Source organism: Myiozetetes cayanensis, unplaced genomic scaffold, assembly GCF_022539395.1.
Source record: "Myiozetetes cayanensis isolate MyiCay16 unplaced genomic scaffold, myiCay2020 scf4, whole genome shotgun sequence".
Lineage (NCBI taxonomy): Eukaryota > Metazoa > Chordata > Aves > Passeriformes > Tyrannidae > Myiozetetes > Myiozetetes cayanensis.
In genome coordinates, this window is record NW_026087631.1 from 4,498,165 (window position 1) to 4,518,874 (window position 20,710).

Sequence of the window (20,710 nt, forward strand, 5' to 3'; positions counted from 1 at the left end):
TGCAGAGTGAGAGACTGGTCTTGATAGTACAACAGCATCAGTCAGAAATAGCAGATATTCATACCCTCTGGCAATAAAGCTATGCCAGAAGATGCTAATCAGTCATGCACAGCTTGAACTATTCTGAAATTTAAAAGCTGGTAGTAGAGATAATAAAACTTATTTCAAGCAAATATTTGAATCTCCGTTGACAGATTATTTGCAACAAGTCAGAGCCTTGAGCGTAAGATTATAATAAAGAATACGCTGACTTTTCTGTTTTAGAGCATAAGGGGAAGTGAAAGGATATCTGGCAATGAACATCACAAAAGAACAATGTCCTTACAGAAGAGTTTGCATCTTTATTCATTTTAATACCCATCATGGTTTGCTATTTGTCAGATGCCCCTCTCGCTTCGCAGTGCACACACCATGCATACTTTTCATTTTCTCTTTCTCATTCCCAAACAAAAACAGGCATGGATACTCTTAACTTATTTATCATTAATAGCGAAGAATAAACAGTTTTACCTTATGTGAACAATTTTTGCCAATATAGAAAACTTCGCTTTTAGATAAGCAGTGTCAATCAAATACAATGCCTAGAAGAGTAATACAGAGTGTGCTGGAGGAAGTTACATGTCATTTATTTAGTTCTGCTTAATAGCTACAAAAACAGCCTTGCTTTGCTAATTTATCTTTGATTTCAAACTGCGGATGCCTAACTATAAAAACAATACTTCCAAAATGGAAAACAAAAAAAAAAAAAAAAACCAAACCAAAACAAAACAAAACAACAACAAAAAAAAAAAACACAAACAAAAAAAACCCACAGACTGTCACAGTTATTCTGTAACCATATAAAATGTTCAGGAAGGATCAGATAGCCACAGAAAAGTACAGGTTGAAAGTGATTCCTGGAAGACAGCTAGGCCAACCTCCTGCTCTAGTCTGTACAAATGTCAAAGTCTGATTAGCTCTCTTAGAGTCATTTCCAGTTAAGTTTTACAAATGTCTGAGGACATGGACTCAACAGCCTATCTAGGTAACCTCTTGCAGTGCCAAGCACACTTGCTGAGATTTTTTTTTTTTCCATTATGCAAATCGAAATTTCCTTGAATGCAAGTTACAACTGTTGTCTGTCACAGCATTCCTCTGAGGAATGTCTGGTTTCATCTTCCCTCTGCAGACCCTTAGGCACCAGAGAACTGCAGCTTTACCTTTCCTTACCTACTTGAAATAGCTCAGTTCCTTCTGCCTCACCCCAAATATATAACCCAGCTCCCTACCCTGGTCAGTTACCTCTGCCATTTCTTTCACTTTGTCAGTATCTCAGTAATACATGAAAAACGTGCCTACGAATGTGTGCTCACCCTGGTTTGTATCCTGGGAGAAAAATAATTTCTGACAACAACATCAGAAACACCCTCAGCTCATGCTGAGGTCAAAAGGCTGAGATGCCCTCTAGCCTTTGAAGGAGGGGAGCTGATGATGAAGCAGGAACAACAGAATGTCACCTTTCACAAAAGCCACCTTTTCCATTGAAAACTACTAAGTCATCACCATGTGCCAAATTTTTGTTGAAAGCCTTCTACTTCAACAGTTGCTTCCAGCTGTCATTGACAGAGATGCATTAGGATTGTTTCATACAGGTCTTCTAAGTGTCAATCACAGAACCAGAACACTTATAAAAATCATTTCAATTCAGTGTCAGACGCATTTGGAAGTTCAAAACTTATTACTAACCAAAACCAGGAAGAACTCTTCAAAACACTCCAGTGTTTTAAAACAGAAAATTAAGTAGAAGCATTGCATGTAGAGAGTAATTAAGCAATTATGAAGATGAAGAGGGACAAAATATAGACTGCAATTATTAAGCTGAAGGAGAAAAACTATTGAAAGAGTTCTACTGTTAAATACAAATGGAAATTAAGCAGCAATGTCTATTCCTCAGTGGACAGTTCCCTCTTCCAACAAGTAAAATGGTAGCTTGCCCACCTCAAGGTTCACCATAAGGTACTGCTACAAGAATCATTAGATATGCTTTTGTTGTTTGGGGGTTTTTGGAGGCTTTTGTGGTTTTTGGTTTGATTTCATTTGGGGTCTTTGTTTGTTTTGTTTTGGGGGTTTTGGGTTTGTTTCGCTTGGGGATTTTTTGTGTGTGTGTTTTTTGTTTGTTTTTAACTAGTACCTACTTACCTTAAAAATACATTTGCTACGTTAGATCTTTTCACTGCAAGTTGTGTATTACCTGTAACGACACCACAGTACTGATTCTGAGGAACTGGCTTCTCGGTGACTTTCTCCTCTGTGGACCTTTTTCGTCTGTACACCCTGTGTGCGTGACCTGTCACAGCCAAAGTGCGATTGAGTGGCTCAATAAATATGAAGTCCTCATTGATCTGTATAAACCCCATCTGCAAAGGAAAACAAAAGGAGTACATAAAACTTCATTAAGTTGTGCACAACCTGCAGAAGAAAAAAAAAACCCCACAAAACTCCATTTAAGAAAACGCTTTGTTTTAGTAACCTTATGAGCAAAGGGACTGACTACCTTTGTATTTTACAAGCTTTCTACTTAGAAGAACTAGAATAAATTTCATTTATTTCAAGTAAATCTGGGTGGGTGGGTGGCTACATGCCAGTAGCATATGCACAGTGAAAGATATGGAATTTTAAAAGTTTGGTTTAGGAGACCCAGGGGGTCATTTAAATACATACAGCATTCACAGAAAAGTCTATGCACTGGTTTTATTATTCAGTATACTGTCACATTTTTAGATAACTGTAAATAATGAAATTACAGGAACAATTTAAGGCATAAGAACACATCCTGAACAAACGCGAAGATGGAAAACACATCTTGTGGCACTCCTTTTACACTTTGTCAAATTAAAAACAAACCAAAAAAAAACCAAACCTATAAAAAAAGGCTGCAATCCCCCCTTGGTTGCCAGCAATTACACCAGAAAAATATTTTAATACAGCCACTTACTTGTTTAGCTCCTCTCCATCCCAAAATATTTATACACACAAACATACATGAGAAGGTAACACACCAGATACATATCTAATATTACAAGAGTGTTGCCAAAGTTAAAATAATACTATAAAACATATTTATATAAATACCATACAGATCTAACTCAGCTCAAATTGTTAAGCTGCCAACACACACAAGTTCCTATCAGGAGTAAAGCTGGAGAAAGAAAGATTTTGTGGTTTTTTTGTTCCCACATCAGCAAGTGACAGTTAACTTACTCATTTTCTAAACATAAAAACCATATTAAACCATTTTGCTACAGAAAGAAAACAATGTGATACATCTGGCTAAGAAAAATGAAAAGCTTTTCTCTATGTTTCTGTGTCACATCGAGAGAAATAGAAGATAATTTTGTTTCTTCTGCAATTATCACACTGGATACCCTGCATGACATATGGATAAATCATCCAGAAAATATTCTGACAAAAGCAAGAAGACAAACTTAAATTTTATAGGTGGTACAAAACACAGTTTCCTTCAAGTATAAGTGTGCATTACTTAAAAAAGAAAAAATCCAACATATCTTTCTGCACAATCACACAAAATAAATGTGAATACATGTATTTAACTTTTCAATCAGCTACACTAGTTACAGAACGCTGAACAGATATTGAAAGGTAATCATTAACACTGATAAAAGTATCTGGGGTTTTGGCTGTTGCTTTTCCTTTTTGCACTTGCTTTTTTAGGTTCAGTTCATCATGAGTTTTAAATGTTATACATTAGAAGATTAGCTAGTTATGTGTCAATAAGTACTTTCTGTACATCTACAAGATAACACTTCTAAGTATCTTGAAAAATGTTATTTTTACCTAAAAATCAACTTTTCTAATATAAACTATAAATGAGTGAAATTGATTTCTATTTAAAAGGATAGTTCTCAAATACTAGTAAAATGCATAGACTACATTTGATTTTTATGTCTAAAGCTGAATTTCACTCAGACATATATTATTTTATGACTTTAAAGAATTATTTAGACTATGAAATATGCTGATAAACTCTGTATATGGAACAGGAGTAGCAGTCCATTAGGTGGTGCTGTAAGTTTTCCCTGTCTACTAACCAAAAACAAGGCCTTAGTCCCCCTTGAACAAAGACTCAATCATAGAACATTTGCCATATTTCTTCTGTCTTCATTCTCTTTGCTGCAAATTGAAACCAGGGCTTTAAGATTATGTTCTTAGAACTGCCAGCTGAAAAGCTGTGCTATAACTACTAACATTTAATGTTTTCTTTCAGCTCCTTGCAGAAACCAAAGTTTAACTCAGTGGTTGAGAAATCAAAAAGAATAGTGCCAGTTTCCTGAGTGAGAAGTTAAAAAACAGTGATGTGAAGTTATATGCACGGAAATGGATAATTTTCAGACAAATCTGGGTAATAAAACAATCTCTGTTATCATTCTGCCTGCTTTTGGAAAAAAAAAAAAAAAGGCTATTTCTCCATCTCTTGGACAATTTCACAGGTAGAAAAGGGAAGATGAAGCTGTATCCTTGCCAACTGTGCCCTTATTTTTCCATAATCATTAGAAGTGGAGTTAAGAAGACCTTCTACCATGGAAGTAAACACAGAAAGTAGAGAAAATCAAAGCCATGGATTAAAGCACCACAGTTTCAATATGTTTTCAGACATTGAATGCCAGGGCCTTTAGATAATTCCAATGGCAAGAATTTCACACCATGAAAATGCACAGAAAAACAAAGATTTAAAAAAAAAAAGTAAAAATAAGAAACCCTAATATGTATCTGGGGTACAACTCTGAGTTCTGAGAATTAACCCATCTTCCACCAGTTTCATCGGAGGAAGTGCCACTGTTCACAGCTGCAACTGAAAAGCCTTCCAGGATGCTTCAACTTATCTCATGCGAAGGTAACATAACATGCCGTTCTTTACCCTGCATTTTAAAGTTTCTTACCTGAAAAAAATTAAACAAGCTTAAATGCAGCACACACATCTCAGTAGACTTCAAGCCCAGCACAGTCTCACTGGCAACAAATTCCTCAGGTTTTCTAAGTAAGGATGAACCAGGTACTTGCTCTACATTTTACTTACTTTGTGCATTAAAGAGACACCTTAAGCATAGGGCAAACTTCATCAAATGATGGGAAAATAATACTTGACCTGCAGAAAACTAATTTGCTGCCAAATCAAAACAGATTTGGATAGCAGGAAACAGAGACAAATGAAAGCATCTTCCCCCTGTACCCGAGTGGCACAGGGTGGGTAGAGAACAGGGGGTATGGCCAGCATGTTTGTCTCTTCTGACCCCTTATTCTCACGTTTTTCCCTTTCTCTCTCTCTCCACAATGTGCTGACCTGAAGGATAAGCCTGCTCCAGCACGGGTTTTCCACAGGCTGCAGTGTCCTTCAGGGCATGGGGTCTGGCCTGGGGTCTTCCATGGGAAGAGCCTCCTGAAGGACGTGCAGTGAAGGATAATCTTCTACAGCACCCGGAGCACCACCTCCTCCTTCTTCTCCTCTACTCTTGGTGTCTGCAGGGATGTTTTTCTCACTTTTTTTCCTCATTCCTCACAATGCCAGGCAACTTTTTACCCTTCCCTTACTTCGGGGGCATTGCTACCTTAGCTGCAGGGCTCAGCTGTGCTTTTTGGCAGGTCCCCTGGGGCCTGTTGGTGCTGGCAGTCCCTGCTGTCATCACACCGAGGTCACCTGTACAGAGTTACATACCTGTTCCTGTCTTGCAGGTTATGGCTATCAGCTGCACCCTCACATGGACACAGGTGTGGCTAGTAATAAATAGCATGATCCCTCAAACGAGCAGTGGTCAAAATTTCCTAATCCTCGTCTGCAGTAAACTCCCACTGTGTTACACCTTTCCTTCTTTTTTGGCCCTTCATCCATTCAAAAGGCATCTTAAGCTAGATTTCAGTGATGAATGGATATAGGGTTGCCATGTCAAGAACCAAATAAAAAATTTCACTGCAGTCCATTGCCTCACATAGCAAATGCACACAAGGAGAGGCTGTAAAAGACTGTATTTCTTCACGCTCAGGCAAGTATCAATATAAAAAAAGTGTACGGGTATCACATGCAGAAAATGTACGTATCATTTAATACACATATTACAACTATCAGCAGCAAAATATTAACATCATCTGTGGTATAAAAATGAAAAGTTCTCTTCAATGTACCATGCAAAAAAACCAACTTTTGTTTACAAGTTCAATATTTATTTATTTTGAAACATCATCTCATAATAGAATTGGTATTAATTGTCAAACGCCCAAAACCAAAGATTTACTTCTGAGTACAGAGGCAAAATCTTTAATTTGTATATCAGTACCCCCCTCTGAAGAATGTCTTCCTCCATGATTTTATAAGTCCAGATTAAATTTAGCATCATGATTCTAACAATGCTCTCCAAACCTGATTCCAGCTGAAACACAAGAAAAATAGAAGTCTCCAGCTCTTACTAATGCGAATAATAAAGCAAGCTCACAACAAGGGTACAAACTGTGTAAATAACACTGTAAGAACTTCCCATGCTCTTGTTATTCAAGCACACTACTGCTTTCCATCTTTAAGAACCTCCACTGCTGAAGGCTGAAGAAATATGCCTTATACACTCCAGTACTTCCAGTCTGGTTTAAGACACACACTACTCTGAATCCTTAGAGAAAACATTCTCTATAGGATGCAGCTCTCATGTTTAAGCTCATGACTGATTTCATTAAAACAAGCTGATGTGGCACATACAAAAGGATTTCTTCATTTTTGTTAGACACAAATCAAGTAGAACAGTGAAGCATCCAAAATTGAGAGGGGTCTGCATATTCTGACACATCTCAACATATGCCATCATTCAAATAACCTTACTCAACTGAGAACAATCTCTCAAGATGACAGTGGAGAGTGAAGTGTAAGCTGATCACAGAAAGGACGCAGATCCAGAGGAATCAGATTTCTTGAAAACAAAATGAAGTAAAGGAGACCTAATGGATAAAGAAACTGTAGGTATCAGGTTACTGACAGGGTCTGTGATTTTTACCCCTCAAACTACCATTGGCCAAACTCCTAGGATGTTTGGCATTTCCTCTAGATTCCAAATTTTTTGCATTTTTTATTACCTAAACCTCTCTCTATAAACACATTAATTGAAATTACTGCTGTATTGAGTGCAAGGGTTGGTTAAATTGCCAGTATTCTAGTATTTGCTATGATTTTTAAACTGTGCAGAATGATATTGATACAAAGAATAGTTTACTTAAGAAGTAACCACAATCACTGACTACCACCACAATAAAAATATTTTAATAGTTCTATGCTTGCAATAAATTATTTTGTTACCCAAGTTTGAGATCTATCACAAGACACTATCAGTTAGCACTTATTATCCCTTGATTTTAAAATCATTTTAAACAACATATAATTATATACTCTGAAGATTAGCAGTGAACATTCCATGATACCATTTTAAGACATATCATATTTTATATGAGGAATTGCAACGATATACAGCATTCCTCAATCCATTTTTTTTTATAAAAATACTTTGTGAATCTATTAATCCTACTTCAATTTTTCCCTGTTCTTTCTGATTTATGCTTATAAATCAGAAGTTCCAACTCAGAAGTCTCTCCATTAGAATCCATATATATTTATATATATCATTATATGTGCAGTTAAGTCGTAACTTTAAAGAGAATAACCGGTATAGCAAACACCACAGCACTGCCAAAACACAGCACCAACAGCAACACAAACTTCTATTCAAGCTTACATTACATTTTGTTAGCTCTGCAACGTGAATGCTACATTCACTTTTTTAAACAAACTTTACTTAGAGAGAGTAGTTTTTCGAGTAGAAATTAAATGCATTTCATTGTGGAGAAAATTCTTCCTTTCACACCTAGAGACAAAAACCTTTTATCTGGACTGTACAGGGTTTCCCACCTAGCGAAGACCAGAAGAGAAGCAGCAAATTCACTTGGTGGTAAGAATATCTCAGCAGCAACACATTGTTCTGTAGCCATGTTCCATACTCGCTGCCCACAAGCTTCCCATGACAGTTTCAGGTTCTGAATTTCAATTATTCAGTTCTCAGTAATGTGCGATCCCATCTTGTTGAAAGACGTGTGTTCTTCCAGCGGTATTTTGACAAACTAGAGCTCAACTGAGGAAAGGCATTTGAGTTTCAGCTGGGAGGCTGGTGTCAGGCTATATTCCCTGCAAGAATCCCACAGCTCTGGAAAAAACCTGCTCACCCAAATGGTCCCAAATAGGGCTGAACTTTTCACTGAGAAGCTCACATTTCTTTTCCCTACACAAAAACCTGAGATTGGAAGGTAAACCTCTAGGATTAGAGTATCTATCTTTAAACTGCCGACTGCACTTCTAAGATATAAAAGACACAAAAATTCCACACAGCTTATTTACACACTGCCCACTTTCAGAGTACAAATAGTGTAAATTGCTTGTATTTTTAATATAAGCAAAAAGCATTTGCAGAAATGTCTCAGTTGTGTTTAACGTATTCTTTGTGACAGCTTTAGATTTTATTGGATGTTAGACAAAAATGCTGCATTATAATAAGAAGTTCACAGCTTATAATGATCAGTACTCACACCTCCAAGATAAAGAGTCAAAAGTGAGAACTGTTACAGGGAAAGTTCTCATGTACATCTGAAATAATCAACAATCAAGCTGCAACCTGTTGGCACAGCTGCAATACAGTGTCCTTAAAGGTAAGGGATGCATTTCACACACTTACTTAAGCTGATAAACAAAAACCCAAAGGACATTATAAAATTAACATAAGCATTGATAGTTTGAGCTATGATTTTCCAAACAGCTCAAAAAGAGCTTTTCAATGCTTACAGGTAAAATTCTCATTGATAACGCTAAGCTCTAAAGTGCTTCAATTAATTCTGTCTTTAAAGAAAGGAAGATAAAAGCTGCAAAGGCAGGTATATCAACAAAGGTCTATGTCAAAAATCTACATGCATCACTATAATGTTCTAATCTCTTTATCCACGTTTCACAACTGTTTTTTGTTTCAACATTGTCAGTCTTATCATAGGTCCCATGGTATCTGGATTTACCATAAAAGCTCTCATCTCTTTGGCTTTCTTCTGGAGTTTTCTAAATCCACAACAGTCCATGTAAAGATGAAAAGCTGAAATAGTCCCCATGATACAATATATGATCATAATAATAAATGTGCAATGGTAATATCTTATTCATATTTCATGGAATTTATACCTAATGGGCTTTAGCCTACATGATGCATAGTTAAGAGTCCTTTTAATAAAGATACTACCTAAAATATGCTATGAACTGGTATACAATTCACAAGGGTAAACAAAAGAGGACAAACCCCTTTTTTCTTAAAGACTAACATAAATTTCAGAGCAAGTACAAATTCCCTAATTTCCAGCACAGTATATCCATCTTTTATGATCATCATCTTAAGGCGATGTTGGGGTTTTCTGAATAATAACATTAAAATGCTAAAGAAGTTATTATACTTGCCACATTCCTCCCCCTCTGAAAAATCCACATAGATGCAGGAAAATATTTATGTTGTTACTCAGCAGCACTCGCTATGCTACTCACCATTAAACAGGTGTTCACTACACCCAAAATGACACTGCAAATAAACCCCATAAAATTTATCAATTCTAAACTCTCTCGTTTGTTTTTTAATTCCTCTTTCAGACAAAAGCAAAAATGCGCTTCCTAATTGTTTTAAAGTCAATATTCAGTCACTGCTACCAGCAGTGAAATTCGTGAACGAGACACAGGTCCCTCAGCTTTCTGTGCAGTGTAACATGCTGGTCATCAGGTTAAAGTGACCACCTCTTCATATGCCATTTACTCTCTGTTCCTATTACAAACACCGACTGGCTGTAGATTCCTGCAACCTGTACTGTCCCATCACTCACAGAGTCCCCTGGTTCAGCTTGTGCCACTATGTTCAGAAATGTCAGTGCATTTTCAATTACTGTATACTTGACCTTTAACCTCCAGAAGAATTTAGCAGAACTGACAAACCAATTGCAAAGTGCTGAAATTGCATGTTCAAACCCCATTTCTTTCTTTTCCCACGCCCAAGAAGCTCTTGCCTGCGTTCTGGTTGATTAAACTGTGAGTTAAAGGATCAAAAACTCCTGAACTTAGGAAACATTTGTGACAAAGTAGAACGCACCGCAACACATGAAAAAGCTGTGTATTCTATAAAAGGAAAAAAAAAACCAACTAACAACAACAAGAACAAAACCAAACAACAAACAAACAAACAAACATACAAACAAAAACCAGCAGGAAAAGATTACATGCTACCAAGTGAATCATCTGGATTTCTTCAATGCTGACTGGAGCACTTGGTATTAACACAGGCCATGCACATTATTCAGAACAAAGGACATCTCTTGAAGGAAGAACCAGCTGAGAGACCAGTGGGCTTGTTCCTCCAATGACTTACCTAGCACAATGGATTTTCAGCTTTTTTATTACTGTCTCAAAGTCATAAAAAGCCATTCAATATTCTTATTCTAGACAGGAAGTCAAACATATTAAAAGATATTTATACATCACCTGTAAAAATGTAGGTTTGCTTATAAATGTCACTTAAATATTGAAACCGATTCAGCCAAACTCAACCTGCTAAGTCAAATCAAATTTTCCCTTTAAGTCATATGCAGCCTGCATTATTGTATTATTTTCACCATACCACCTTATTTGTCACTGTTTAAGTCCTGTCGTATTGAAAAAAATAATGAACAATAAGAAAGTCTAGAACAGACAACGCAAATAACCTCTGTATTTTAGATGTCTTAGATCCACAGATTAATCTTCCACACATTCAAGATTTTGTAAAATAGAAGCTTTCTTAATCTTGTAACGTAAATCCTTCATCAGACTACATTTCTTTTTAACCCACTACTGTTAATTAAAATAGTTTCAACAGAATTGCTGTTGTATTATTTTACTATTCTTATTCAAAATATTTCACACTTTTATCTTCTAACAGTTGGAAATCTTTCCAATTTTCTAACTTTATTGATTCATGGCCATTTTTTTAAATCCACCTGCTCCAGGGTCTACATTCTTTCCTTCTGGCCCAGCTTTCCAGGTTCCTTGATATTCACACCAATGTTTTTATAAAAGATAATCTTACTGCATCACAGTTTCTGCTGTGTGACGATAAACACACCAGCCTTTGACTGTTGCTCAATGAAATAGGCTTTACTACTAATTTTTCTTGTAGCCACAACTGAATTCCTCTCTCAGAACATCTGCAAGCAGAACTTTTACTGGAACGCTTTCTCTCTGTCTGTCAGATAAATTCCTGAGAGCTGGACTTCAGAGCAGTCATAGGAAGTCACAGCAAAGGTACCTCTTCCACTGAAAGGCAGCCAGCTTCACATGGAGAATGAAGTATTTAAGAAGTGGGAAAGCACAGAACAGTAAAATACATAATAGGACCATCGTATATAACACAATTCTCACTCTTTGCTATTTCCAATTGGTCATTTTAGAGTCATTATTAATTTTGGCATTCGGTTTTTATAAAGATAACTTTTTCCATCTCAATTCCATAGATCTAACTAGTTTCATCTGTTAGTCTTTGATGCTACTTGCTTTTATTAAGGCATAAGGCATGCAACATGTTACTAGCTAGATACAGTGGTGAAAATTGCTTCACCTAAGTAACGTGCCAGCAAGTTCATTACATCATGTATGCTTTCATAGATTTTCTTTAAAAAAAAAAAAACAAACAAAAAAAACAAACAACCCCCCCCAAAAAAGCCAAGGCAAACCAACCAAATAAAACAAATACCCCCCCATCAAACTTTAAGAAGTTAAATGAATTTAAACATATATTGTTCTTTTAGCAGATTTATTGCTTCGACAGCACACTGTAAATGGATGGTCTCCACTGAACACTCTTGATGTATTATTTTGGCAGCTGTTATCCCAGCCTATAGTTTAACTGCAGTTTGGTTTAGTCAAATTAGTTGAGCAAAAACACTGGAATGGCCTCAGTGCTTTAAAACACAGAATTCATCTCAAACCCTTTAAAATCTTGCATTGAGAAGGCACAGAATAGTTTAAGCATATATAAAAGTTTTCAAAATGACTACCGCACCATAACTCAAATTAAAAAAAAAACGAATCCTAAACGGAGGTAAAAATAGGACACTGATGTTGAGCAAAACTCTATAGTTCTTACAATGACTCTTTCTGGAACAACTATAGAAATCTTTATAAACAATCACTATCTTACCCAGACTGTCCTATGAACTGTACTATATGTGCATATGCTGGTTTTCTTCCCATAGACACAGGTCTAACCTGTTGCAGTTTTAGGTAACTGAATTATCTTTAATAATGATTCATTGAAAACTACTACCATAAGGCAATTCTAAGAGCTATTTTCAAATGCTTAAACCAGAAAAGCAACAAATATGAAACACAAACTCCTAAAGCTAAATGTACCGTTCTTGTTGTATAGTCTATTTTTCTAGAAGAAGTGATGGCAACCAAACCAATTGTGTCTAACTGCAGGCACCTTATTCCCAAGGTGTCCCATGAAAATAATGCTGTTATGTAATGATTTGCACTATAGGTAATAGTAAACTTTAGAGAATTGAAAATTTTGGGACTTGAACAGGAATGCCAGACAAAGAATGTCATCTATGAGCCAGATTTAAGCATAAAGAACAGCAATTGTCAAGAAGAGCTCCAGCATCTTTATTGAAGCCATAGAATGGCAGAAATGTGGGTAGAATGGAGATACCAATCATTCATGTGACCTCATTTTAGTGCCATCCAACCCATATACACAATATATATATAAATATATATTTATGAAGAGTTATCAGCAGGAACCTCAGGACTTTCATCTAGGATGAATGCCAAATCCAGCCCCTGAAACAGATCCACCCTCTGCACTAGTACGGACTTCCCCTTGGACAGATGGATGGATGAAGAGCAGATCTCCTAAAATATACCTAGTGGTCCTTGAAGGCAACAGGTGAAGCATGAAATACAACAAAGGGTCATGTGCAAATATACAGAAAAAGCCTGATGAAAAATCTACACAACCCTCTGTAGTGTAACACGTTTGGCAAAAAAAGAAAAATAATACAACTATCTTTCTCCAAAGTTTTAAAAAAAAACCCACATTGATATAATTCCACAAGAATAATACAACATTGCTGTGTATACAATTTCCAAAAGATGTAACAGCTTGTTTAGCAGTTCCTCACCTTGGGATGAATAATCCCCTCCACCACAATTCTGTTCTGCTGGAATCTGGTTTTTTTCCAGTAATGGCAGCTGATCTATGCCACTGTCTGCATCAACATCGTCACTCTCACAGAGAGACATAGAATCATAGAATCATACTTGTCCGTAATGTTTTAAGTTGATAATACCCTGATCTCTAAATTCTAGTCCAGTTCTACTACTTCATTTTCCTCTGTCTTTGCTTTAAGGTTTGAATTCTCATCTTGTTCTATCATTGACCTGCAATCTAAATTTGTCCAAGATACTTATGTATTCTCAATTAGCATCCAGTTTGGGGATTGTATATGCATATGCTGAATGCTAAAAATTTTAGACATGCAAAACTAGTGGCTGTACTTTAAAAATTTGACATAAAACACAATTTAAAGGCCACTTTTCAACTGCAACATCTACAAAACAAAGAACTGCAGTTGAATGCAAACTTACACACATGAAAAACATTTGACTACAGTATAAATAGTCCAAAAGCTTTTTTTTTTCCTGTGACCATGTTACACTGATAAAATTACTCTGTAACTAAACATATTTTTTTACTAAGTTGCAGCTATCAAGATTTTAAATACAGATCCTTCACAGCTTTACATCTATTAATCTGTCAAAGTGTTTAGGTTCTACATCCTTTCAAAGTGAGGAAAACGAAAGGGAGTATAGAAATGGTCTGGAATTTTGAGTTTGCAGAACATTACATTACATTTTTTCTCACTTAAATAGTTTCATTTTCCCTCAGGAAAAGTATTCCACAATTACATCTTTAAAATCATAAATTCAAAATTATTAACATCTAAAGGCCTGTTCAAGCGCCACAACACCCTCACAGTAAAGAATTTCTCCCTAATTTATAATCTAAATCTACCCTCTTCTCCTCTTACTCCATGTGCTTGTAAAAAATCCCTCTCCAACTCCTTTGTAGGCCTCAATCAGATCAGACATAGAATGTTAAAAGGGAAGACAAATGAGATTGTTATGCAAAAATCATTCAGGATGAAAACTCTCGGTCTGCTCTGGTCAATATATGCTTAATTAAGCAAGATACAGAATTCATCCTCTCTCTCTAAAGCCTAAGAAGATCCAGATTTGATTTCATATTAATTTAGATCAATGGTAGGGCTTTGATAGTTAATACAAAATTATTTTACATAATCAAGATTCTGAATTTATGCTATGTAGAAAAAGTCATTGCACATAGCTTTATGTAAAAAAAATAATTAAAAAAAAATAATAAGTAATGAGTGGAGCTAGAGATACTGAAGAGAACCAGAAGACAAAGTCTGTGCAAAGTAATGAATTGGCCACCTATCTTATTTCTTTTCACTTGCATGAAAAGATATTATTGATTGGAAGTCAACTAAATAAAAATGGAATTATTCTATTAAAAGAACATAGAAACTTTCTGTACTCACAACTCTACATGATCATCTAAAATCAGAAATTATTTCTTCAATGGTCCCTCAGCACTTTGGTTTTCAGGTTTCATGTTTTCATCCATCCTTATGTGAGCTCAAGAATTACCTTTTTTTTTTTCTGAGCTCTCATTTTCATATAGGCTTATGTTTCAAGAAGCTGGAAGACACAGTAATAAATGGGCCATGTCTTCAGTTTGGTTCATTAAAAACACAATGATCAGAGCTGCCCGTGATTCAAGCACAGCTTCCACATGAGTGAAAGGAAGTAACCACCATTACAAAAGGAAGCATTAACCAACCATTGAGGCTGCTAAACCAAAGCAAAAAAACCCTCAGAAATGTCATATGCTTGAGTCCTATGGTCAAGGATCTTCATTTTGCCCCCTGTACAATCCTACATTAAACATACATTTTACGTGGTTGCATGACTTCAACTCCATTGTTGGCCCGTGCACCAACTGGAGAATGAATGTAAATGCTTCTAGTTTGTTACCCAAAATGTTCTAAAAACACTTACTTTATTTTGCTTCCAGAAGTATGCTGGAGCAATATGCTCAACCAACCACAGAATTAATACATGCCAATAAAATAAACTACGATCAAAACGAAAAGCAAGATAAAATTGTATTTTTGAATTTTTGAATTGTATTTGAATGAAGCACGACACAGCCCTTTATTTGCAGAATTAAAATCAGAACTGATATGAAATCCATTTTTAAAACAGCCACTTAACCTGCAAATTGTGTCTATCATTTTTTCTAACTAAGGTATGATGTGGGGAAGTTGTTGGTTTTGTTCATCAAGTACACACTCTATAAAATGGAACATGACCACTGACTTACTGTAAAAAAAAAAAAAATTAAAAATTTCACAACCCCAGTCCTATCTCTTTTCCAGAATAAATGCAACAACTTCTATAAAGTAAGCCAGGATTTAAAAAAAAATATTATTCCATAAAACTTAAGTTAAAAATTCTTTACAATTGACTGTTTTAGTGATATTTCAGATCACTTCTTACATAACACGGTTTAGGTAGTTATTAATACTGTCTAAAAGCCTCTTTGCACAGCTGAACATGACTAGTTAGAGGAAAAGAAACATCTATAGAAACATATTATCTAAGGAAAAAATCTTGGCAATTAAGACTCAGCACTTGTATTAGGACATTTTGGTGCAATATGAGTGACTTCAGCAATTCTTGTGGTAAGACTAAAAACCACTTATTGGAGTATGAATCAAAGGGCTTGCACCTTTAGCTAATGAAACTTCATTAACTCCACTTCTTTAGTGCAAGCCTTGGTTTAATCCCATCAGAGTCAGAAATGCTATTTTATGCAGGCAAAAGTGTAGCAATACACAAAGGATGAGCACTAAGCATCCTACACCCAGTCCCATGCAGGAGATTAAAACAGAAAATATCAGCAATTCTCCATGTAATCTACTTCAGATAAAGCATCTAGGATAGTACCAAAGAGACCAATAAAAGGGATCCAAGTTTATACTGATTCATCCATGTAAAACACTTAAATAGTGCATACCAATGAGTTGCCATTGTTCAAACCCATGTGCTTTCATGGCAGCCACAGAAGGATGTGGCACAGTTCCCGCCCCTGACTGCCCACAGAGAAATTTAATCTCTGCTAATCCTTATTGAAATATCTACCCACGACTCTATTATTGCGGTTTTCTTCTGAGAGAGGGGATGAACGGTCTTCATACACTATTTAATTCGAGGTAACACTCCTTGAAACCCAGTTTCGTTCAAATCTGCAATTTGCCAAAACTACTAACTGTGGAAAACAGCAATTCAAGAAAGGAAAATGATATATATTTATAGGCATAGAACTACAATTCGACAAATCAAGTTAGTCCATCTGTAAAATGTTGTGCTTAGGCTTTTTTATATCTCTATCTAGAATTACATGAATCCAAAACAGGCAGCTTTAAGAGAAATAAACAAGACTCTCACAATTCATCACAAATTCAGATTCACATTGCTTAAAAAGGTTAAAAATATATAGAAGTCATATTCTTCTCTGACCCCATTCTTAACTGAAATTCAAATCTAATTTTTTTCCAAACTACATATAGTTTTCTAAACCTGGATGCTCCTTTCCCTTTTTGAAGGAAAAAAAAAAATTACTTTTTTTCACACATGGAAACTAAAGTTCTGCTACCCTTATGAAAGAAATTACAATATCTAATTATGTTTCAAGATCTATTATTTAGACTAAAAGGAGAAAATAAATCTGGGAGAAAGGTGAGCAGAATGGAGTTTTGAAATTAGCATCTTGAACCAAGTAGCATCAGCATGACTGGTCACTTTTAAGCAAATTTGCTTATATGAATTAAGCAAAAGATTTATCACCCAAAGTGAAATACAAAAACTAGGAATTATTTCCTTTCATTATTTCCAATGCAAACAATCTAATATTAGTATCAAAAAAAAAAAAAAAAACAAACCAAACCAAACCAAAAACCACCAAAACCAAAACAAAACAAAAAACCAAATAAAAAAAACCAAATAAACAAACAAACACAAAACACCAAAGGAACACAAAAGAAATCTGGTTTTATGCTTCCTTAGACAGGTTACTGGAGAAGAAACAGGTGATCAGACAGAAGAAGAACTATCAGCCAGAAATTAGAAAATCATGTTTTTTATATGGCTAATTGCATCCATTTTAGTCTATAAACCCTCTTCTTCTTTGAACTCCCTCACTCCCTCATGTGTTACTTAATAAATATTTGGGGTGAGATACATTTATGTCACAGAAGGACAGGACAGAACAAACTGGGGATTTCTTATTTAGGCATAAAATCACCTAAGCAACATCCTGTCTCGTAATTTACAACAAGCTTTTCCATTCTCAGATGATTTTAAAAACCAGAAGAGTTTCATGCACACCTTATGACAGAAACAGATAAGAGAACTACTTCACGCTTAGAGTATTTCTTGAAAAAAATTAAACAAGATCACAATTAAATATTAAGAAAATTTGTGCCCCTTATATTCCTTTTATTTGCTGTCTCCCACTTTCAGAAGAAAATCAAAGCACTTCATACATGCCTTGAAGCAGAGTTACATCTGAGTTTTCAGGATGATAATCCAATTGCCAAGCTAATCAGACAAAAAAAAAAACAACACAAAAACAAAAAACAAGACCACTGAAAATTTTAAGCGTATCTGAAGCACAATTTAACATCTTCCATAAATGATGGCATTACTATAATGGCTGTAGCCATTACTTGGGCACTTCTCCCAGTCAGCATTCCCTGAAGCCCAGAAGGACATAACATGACATTTACTTTGTACTAAAGCATAAAAAGTTGTCCCCAGACGAATTAACATCATGTGCAGTATTTTCTGTATTTTCCTTAACTTACTGCTATCTAAATAGGTTTGACCTGACTTGACCCAGTTAAACTTCTGACATATAATGAGAACTTAAGGTAGCACAGCTGAGATCATAAAACAAGCATATGCAATAGTTGGAAGATAATCACACAAAAACTTAATCATTTCGCAAGGCAGTTTTGGGCACATTTCTACATTTTTGGATGCAAAACTCATTCAGAAAATAATTCTAACTGAAGTGCTGGTAGACCCAAGAAAAACATTCAACAGCACAGGCTTCCAAAAGTTTTACTTCTGTTCACTTACGTGCAGATGTATGTATTATTAGCAGCTAATGTTAGGATATTGATTTAGCGTTCTAAATCAACTCTTCTACAATTAACACTAGAAATATTCTTCATTCTTTCCCTTCCAAACAATATGGATTCCAGATAATCCCCTTCTTTGCTTATTTGCACCATCATTAAAAGCAATAAAAATAAACAAGAAGGCCAGATAGTCCAGGAATTAATGATAGGTTAACAACAAAAGTTTAACTGAACTGTTAATGCACAGCAGATGTAAATCTGATTTTAAAACTAACATAGATGTTTTGGGCTATTGGTTTATATAAATTTGACCAGCTACCGCCTGGATACACAATACAACACACACATGCACGTGCTCAGTGTATTTCACACTATTTTCACCTCTTCCCTGATTCTGCTAAACAAGCAGTGACCAACCAGCCCTCATGCTATGCCCCTGAAGTCACCTGTGAGACATCCCAGTGAGCCAAGGAAAGAAACGCACTCTACAAAAGAACTTCTACAAACCTCTCATTCTGCCCCAAATGCAAATGAATTTGCCTCACCCCTTTGTATCCTGGTACTTCTCTTTATCACCTTCACCATTTGCAAACTACCTCTACAGACAACCAGTTTTTACAGACTCCTCATCGAATATTCTCACCTACCATCAATCCCGCAACTCTCACACCTAATGCTTTCTACTTTTTCATCCCTATTTCCCAGCTCCCCCTGTTTTGTGGTATTATATCATGGAGATTGTGGATGATGCTCCCTTTTCTCCCTGCCAGAATCCATCAATAACTACCAAAATAACCTCCATTCTTGCGAGGAAACTTTTAAAAAAGAGAGGCAAAGAACAGTGCTTTTAACATAACGTTAAAAAGGAGAACCTTTCTTTCTTTTAAAAATCCTGGTTCGTTTGCTAGAGAAGACACAATTGGCACACACATAAGATATGTAAGTCAGGGATAAAAGTCTTGAAGGTTAATTTCACTAACAATAGCAATTGTGGCTGGGAGACACTCAGTGCTCTGTCTTTTCTTCTTACAGAAGTTAACTTCAAATTAGGGAGTAAAAACTTCCCTAATTTAATTAATGGAATTACCCAGTTTTTCTGATTTAGCTTCTCACTTCCGTATCTTGAAAAATAACCTTGATAAATTTATATTTATTAATTACAATGGGCAGAAATCTCAAGTGATGCACAATAATCCAATTTTTTTATATATATAAAGCCACTTTGGAGATAGAGTATTTCTCAATTATAATTATCACTTGGAAATACATTGCAAAGGAAGTATTTGCATTGAAACTAAGCACTTCAGGAGAACAGCAGGCTATTATTAGCAGGATTGGAATCACAAATCAAACCTGTCTCAGGATGGAGTGACTACATGATTGTAGGATAGCTCTTAGAAGGAGAAAAGAATCATTACCACATGGTCTGAGGCATCTTGGCCCAAAATCTCACATATCATGCCACAGTGCTTAATATTAGAGGAAACACAGGTCGTTATAGTTCAAAGGTAGTTTTGGCCTAAGTCAAAACTGGTTTTCTAAACCTTTTAGCTTTACATTAATATTACTGTTTCTGTGCTTAAAAGATTTATCCTTCATATGAATTAACAAGAGTTCTCAGATACATAAAACAAAAATCCAGTCAAATGATATCTCATCCAGAAAGACAAAGAATAGCAACAGACTGCAGCATCAGAGCTCAGGAAGGAAAACAGAAACAAAGAGGTTTTATTCCTTTATCTTCAAATAGATCTTTATTGTTTTACAGCTCTTAATGACAGTAATCAAACTTTTAAAGGGATGCCATCTCCAGTAGTTCTTTCCTTTATTAAAAAAACCCACAAAACCAAAACCAAACAAAGAAAAAACCCACCCATGCAACCTGGATTTAAGAGTTCTGTTTGTAATCAACTTGCTGTTCAGCAAGTTTGTTAATAGTATTAATAGTGTCTCATTTGTACATATATGCTAGGGTCTTAGATGGCCACAGTTACTTTTTTAAATTTAATTTTCTCAGGCTTCTCTACTATGTATTCAGTTCTCCTTAATTAGATGCTCAAGGTGAGATTTTGATGAAGAGATTTGAATACACCAGAGAGATTACAAACACAACAGCAAAGCTTTTGCTGGAGGCAAAAATGTGGCAGATGTGCCTGTGCCTAAGTTTGCCAAAGTAACCTCATATTAACAACTTGCTTTGTCCTGTTGGAGACCAGACTTCCTACAGGTCTGGGTGCCCTCCTCTCTCCCACTTTCCACTGTCACATAAACCCAGGAGGAAAAATCCAGTGCAGATTCAACAGAGACACTGGAAGAATGCATTTTCTCAAGAGCACCATGACAT

At 35.7% G+C, this 20,710-nt stretch overlaps 1 protein-coding gene across 1 annotated transcript in view; it reads right to left on the reverse strand.

Moving 5' to 3' along the window:
- The window catches only part of ADAMTS19 (ADAM metallopeptidase with thrombospondin type 1 motif 19), a 170,443-nt gene that overhangs the window by 104,577 nt on the left and 45,156 nt on the right, over nucleotides 1-20,710 (reverse strand). Inside the window, exon 5 of the mRNA XM_050328889.1 lies at nucleotides 2,231-2,396. Coding sequence (XP_050184846.1) covers nucleotides 2,231-2,396 — 166 coding nt within the window. The remainder of the gene's footprint in view (nucleotides 1-2,230; nucleotides 2,397-20,710) is intronic.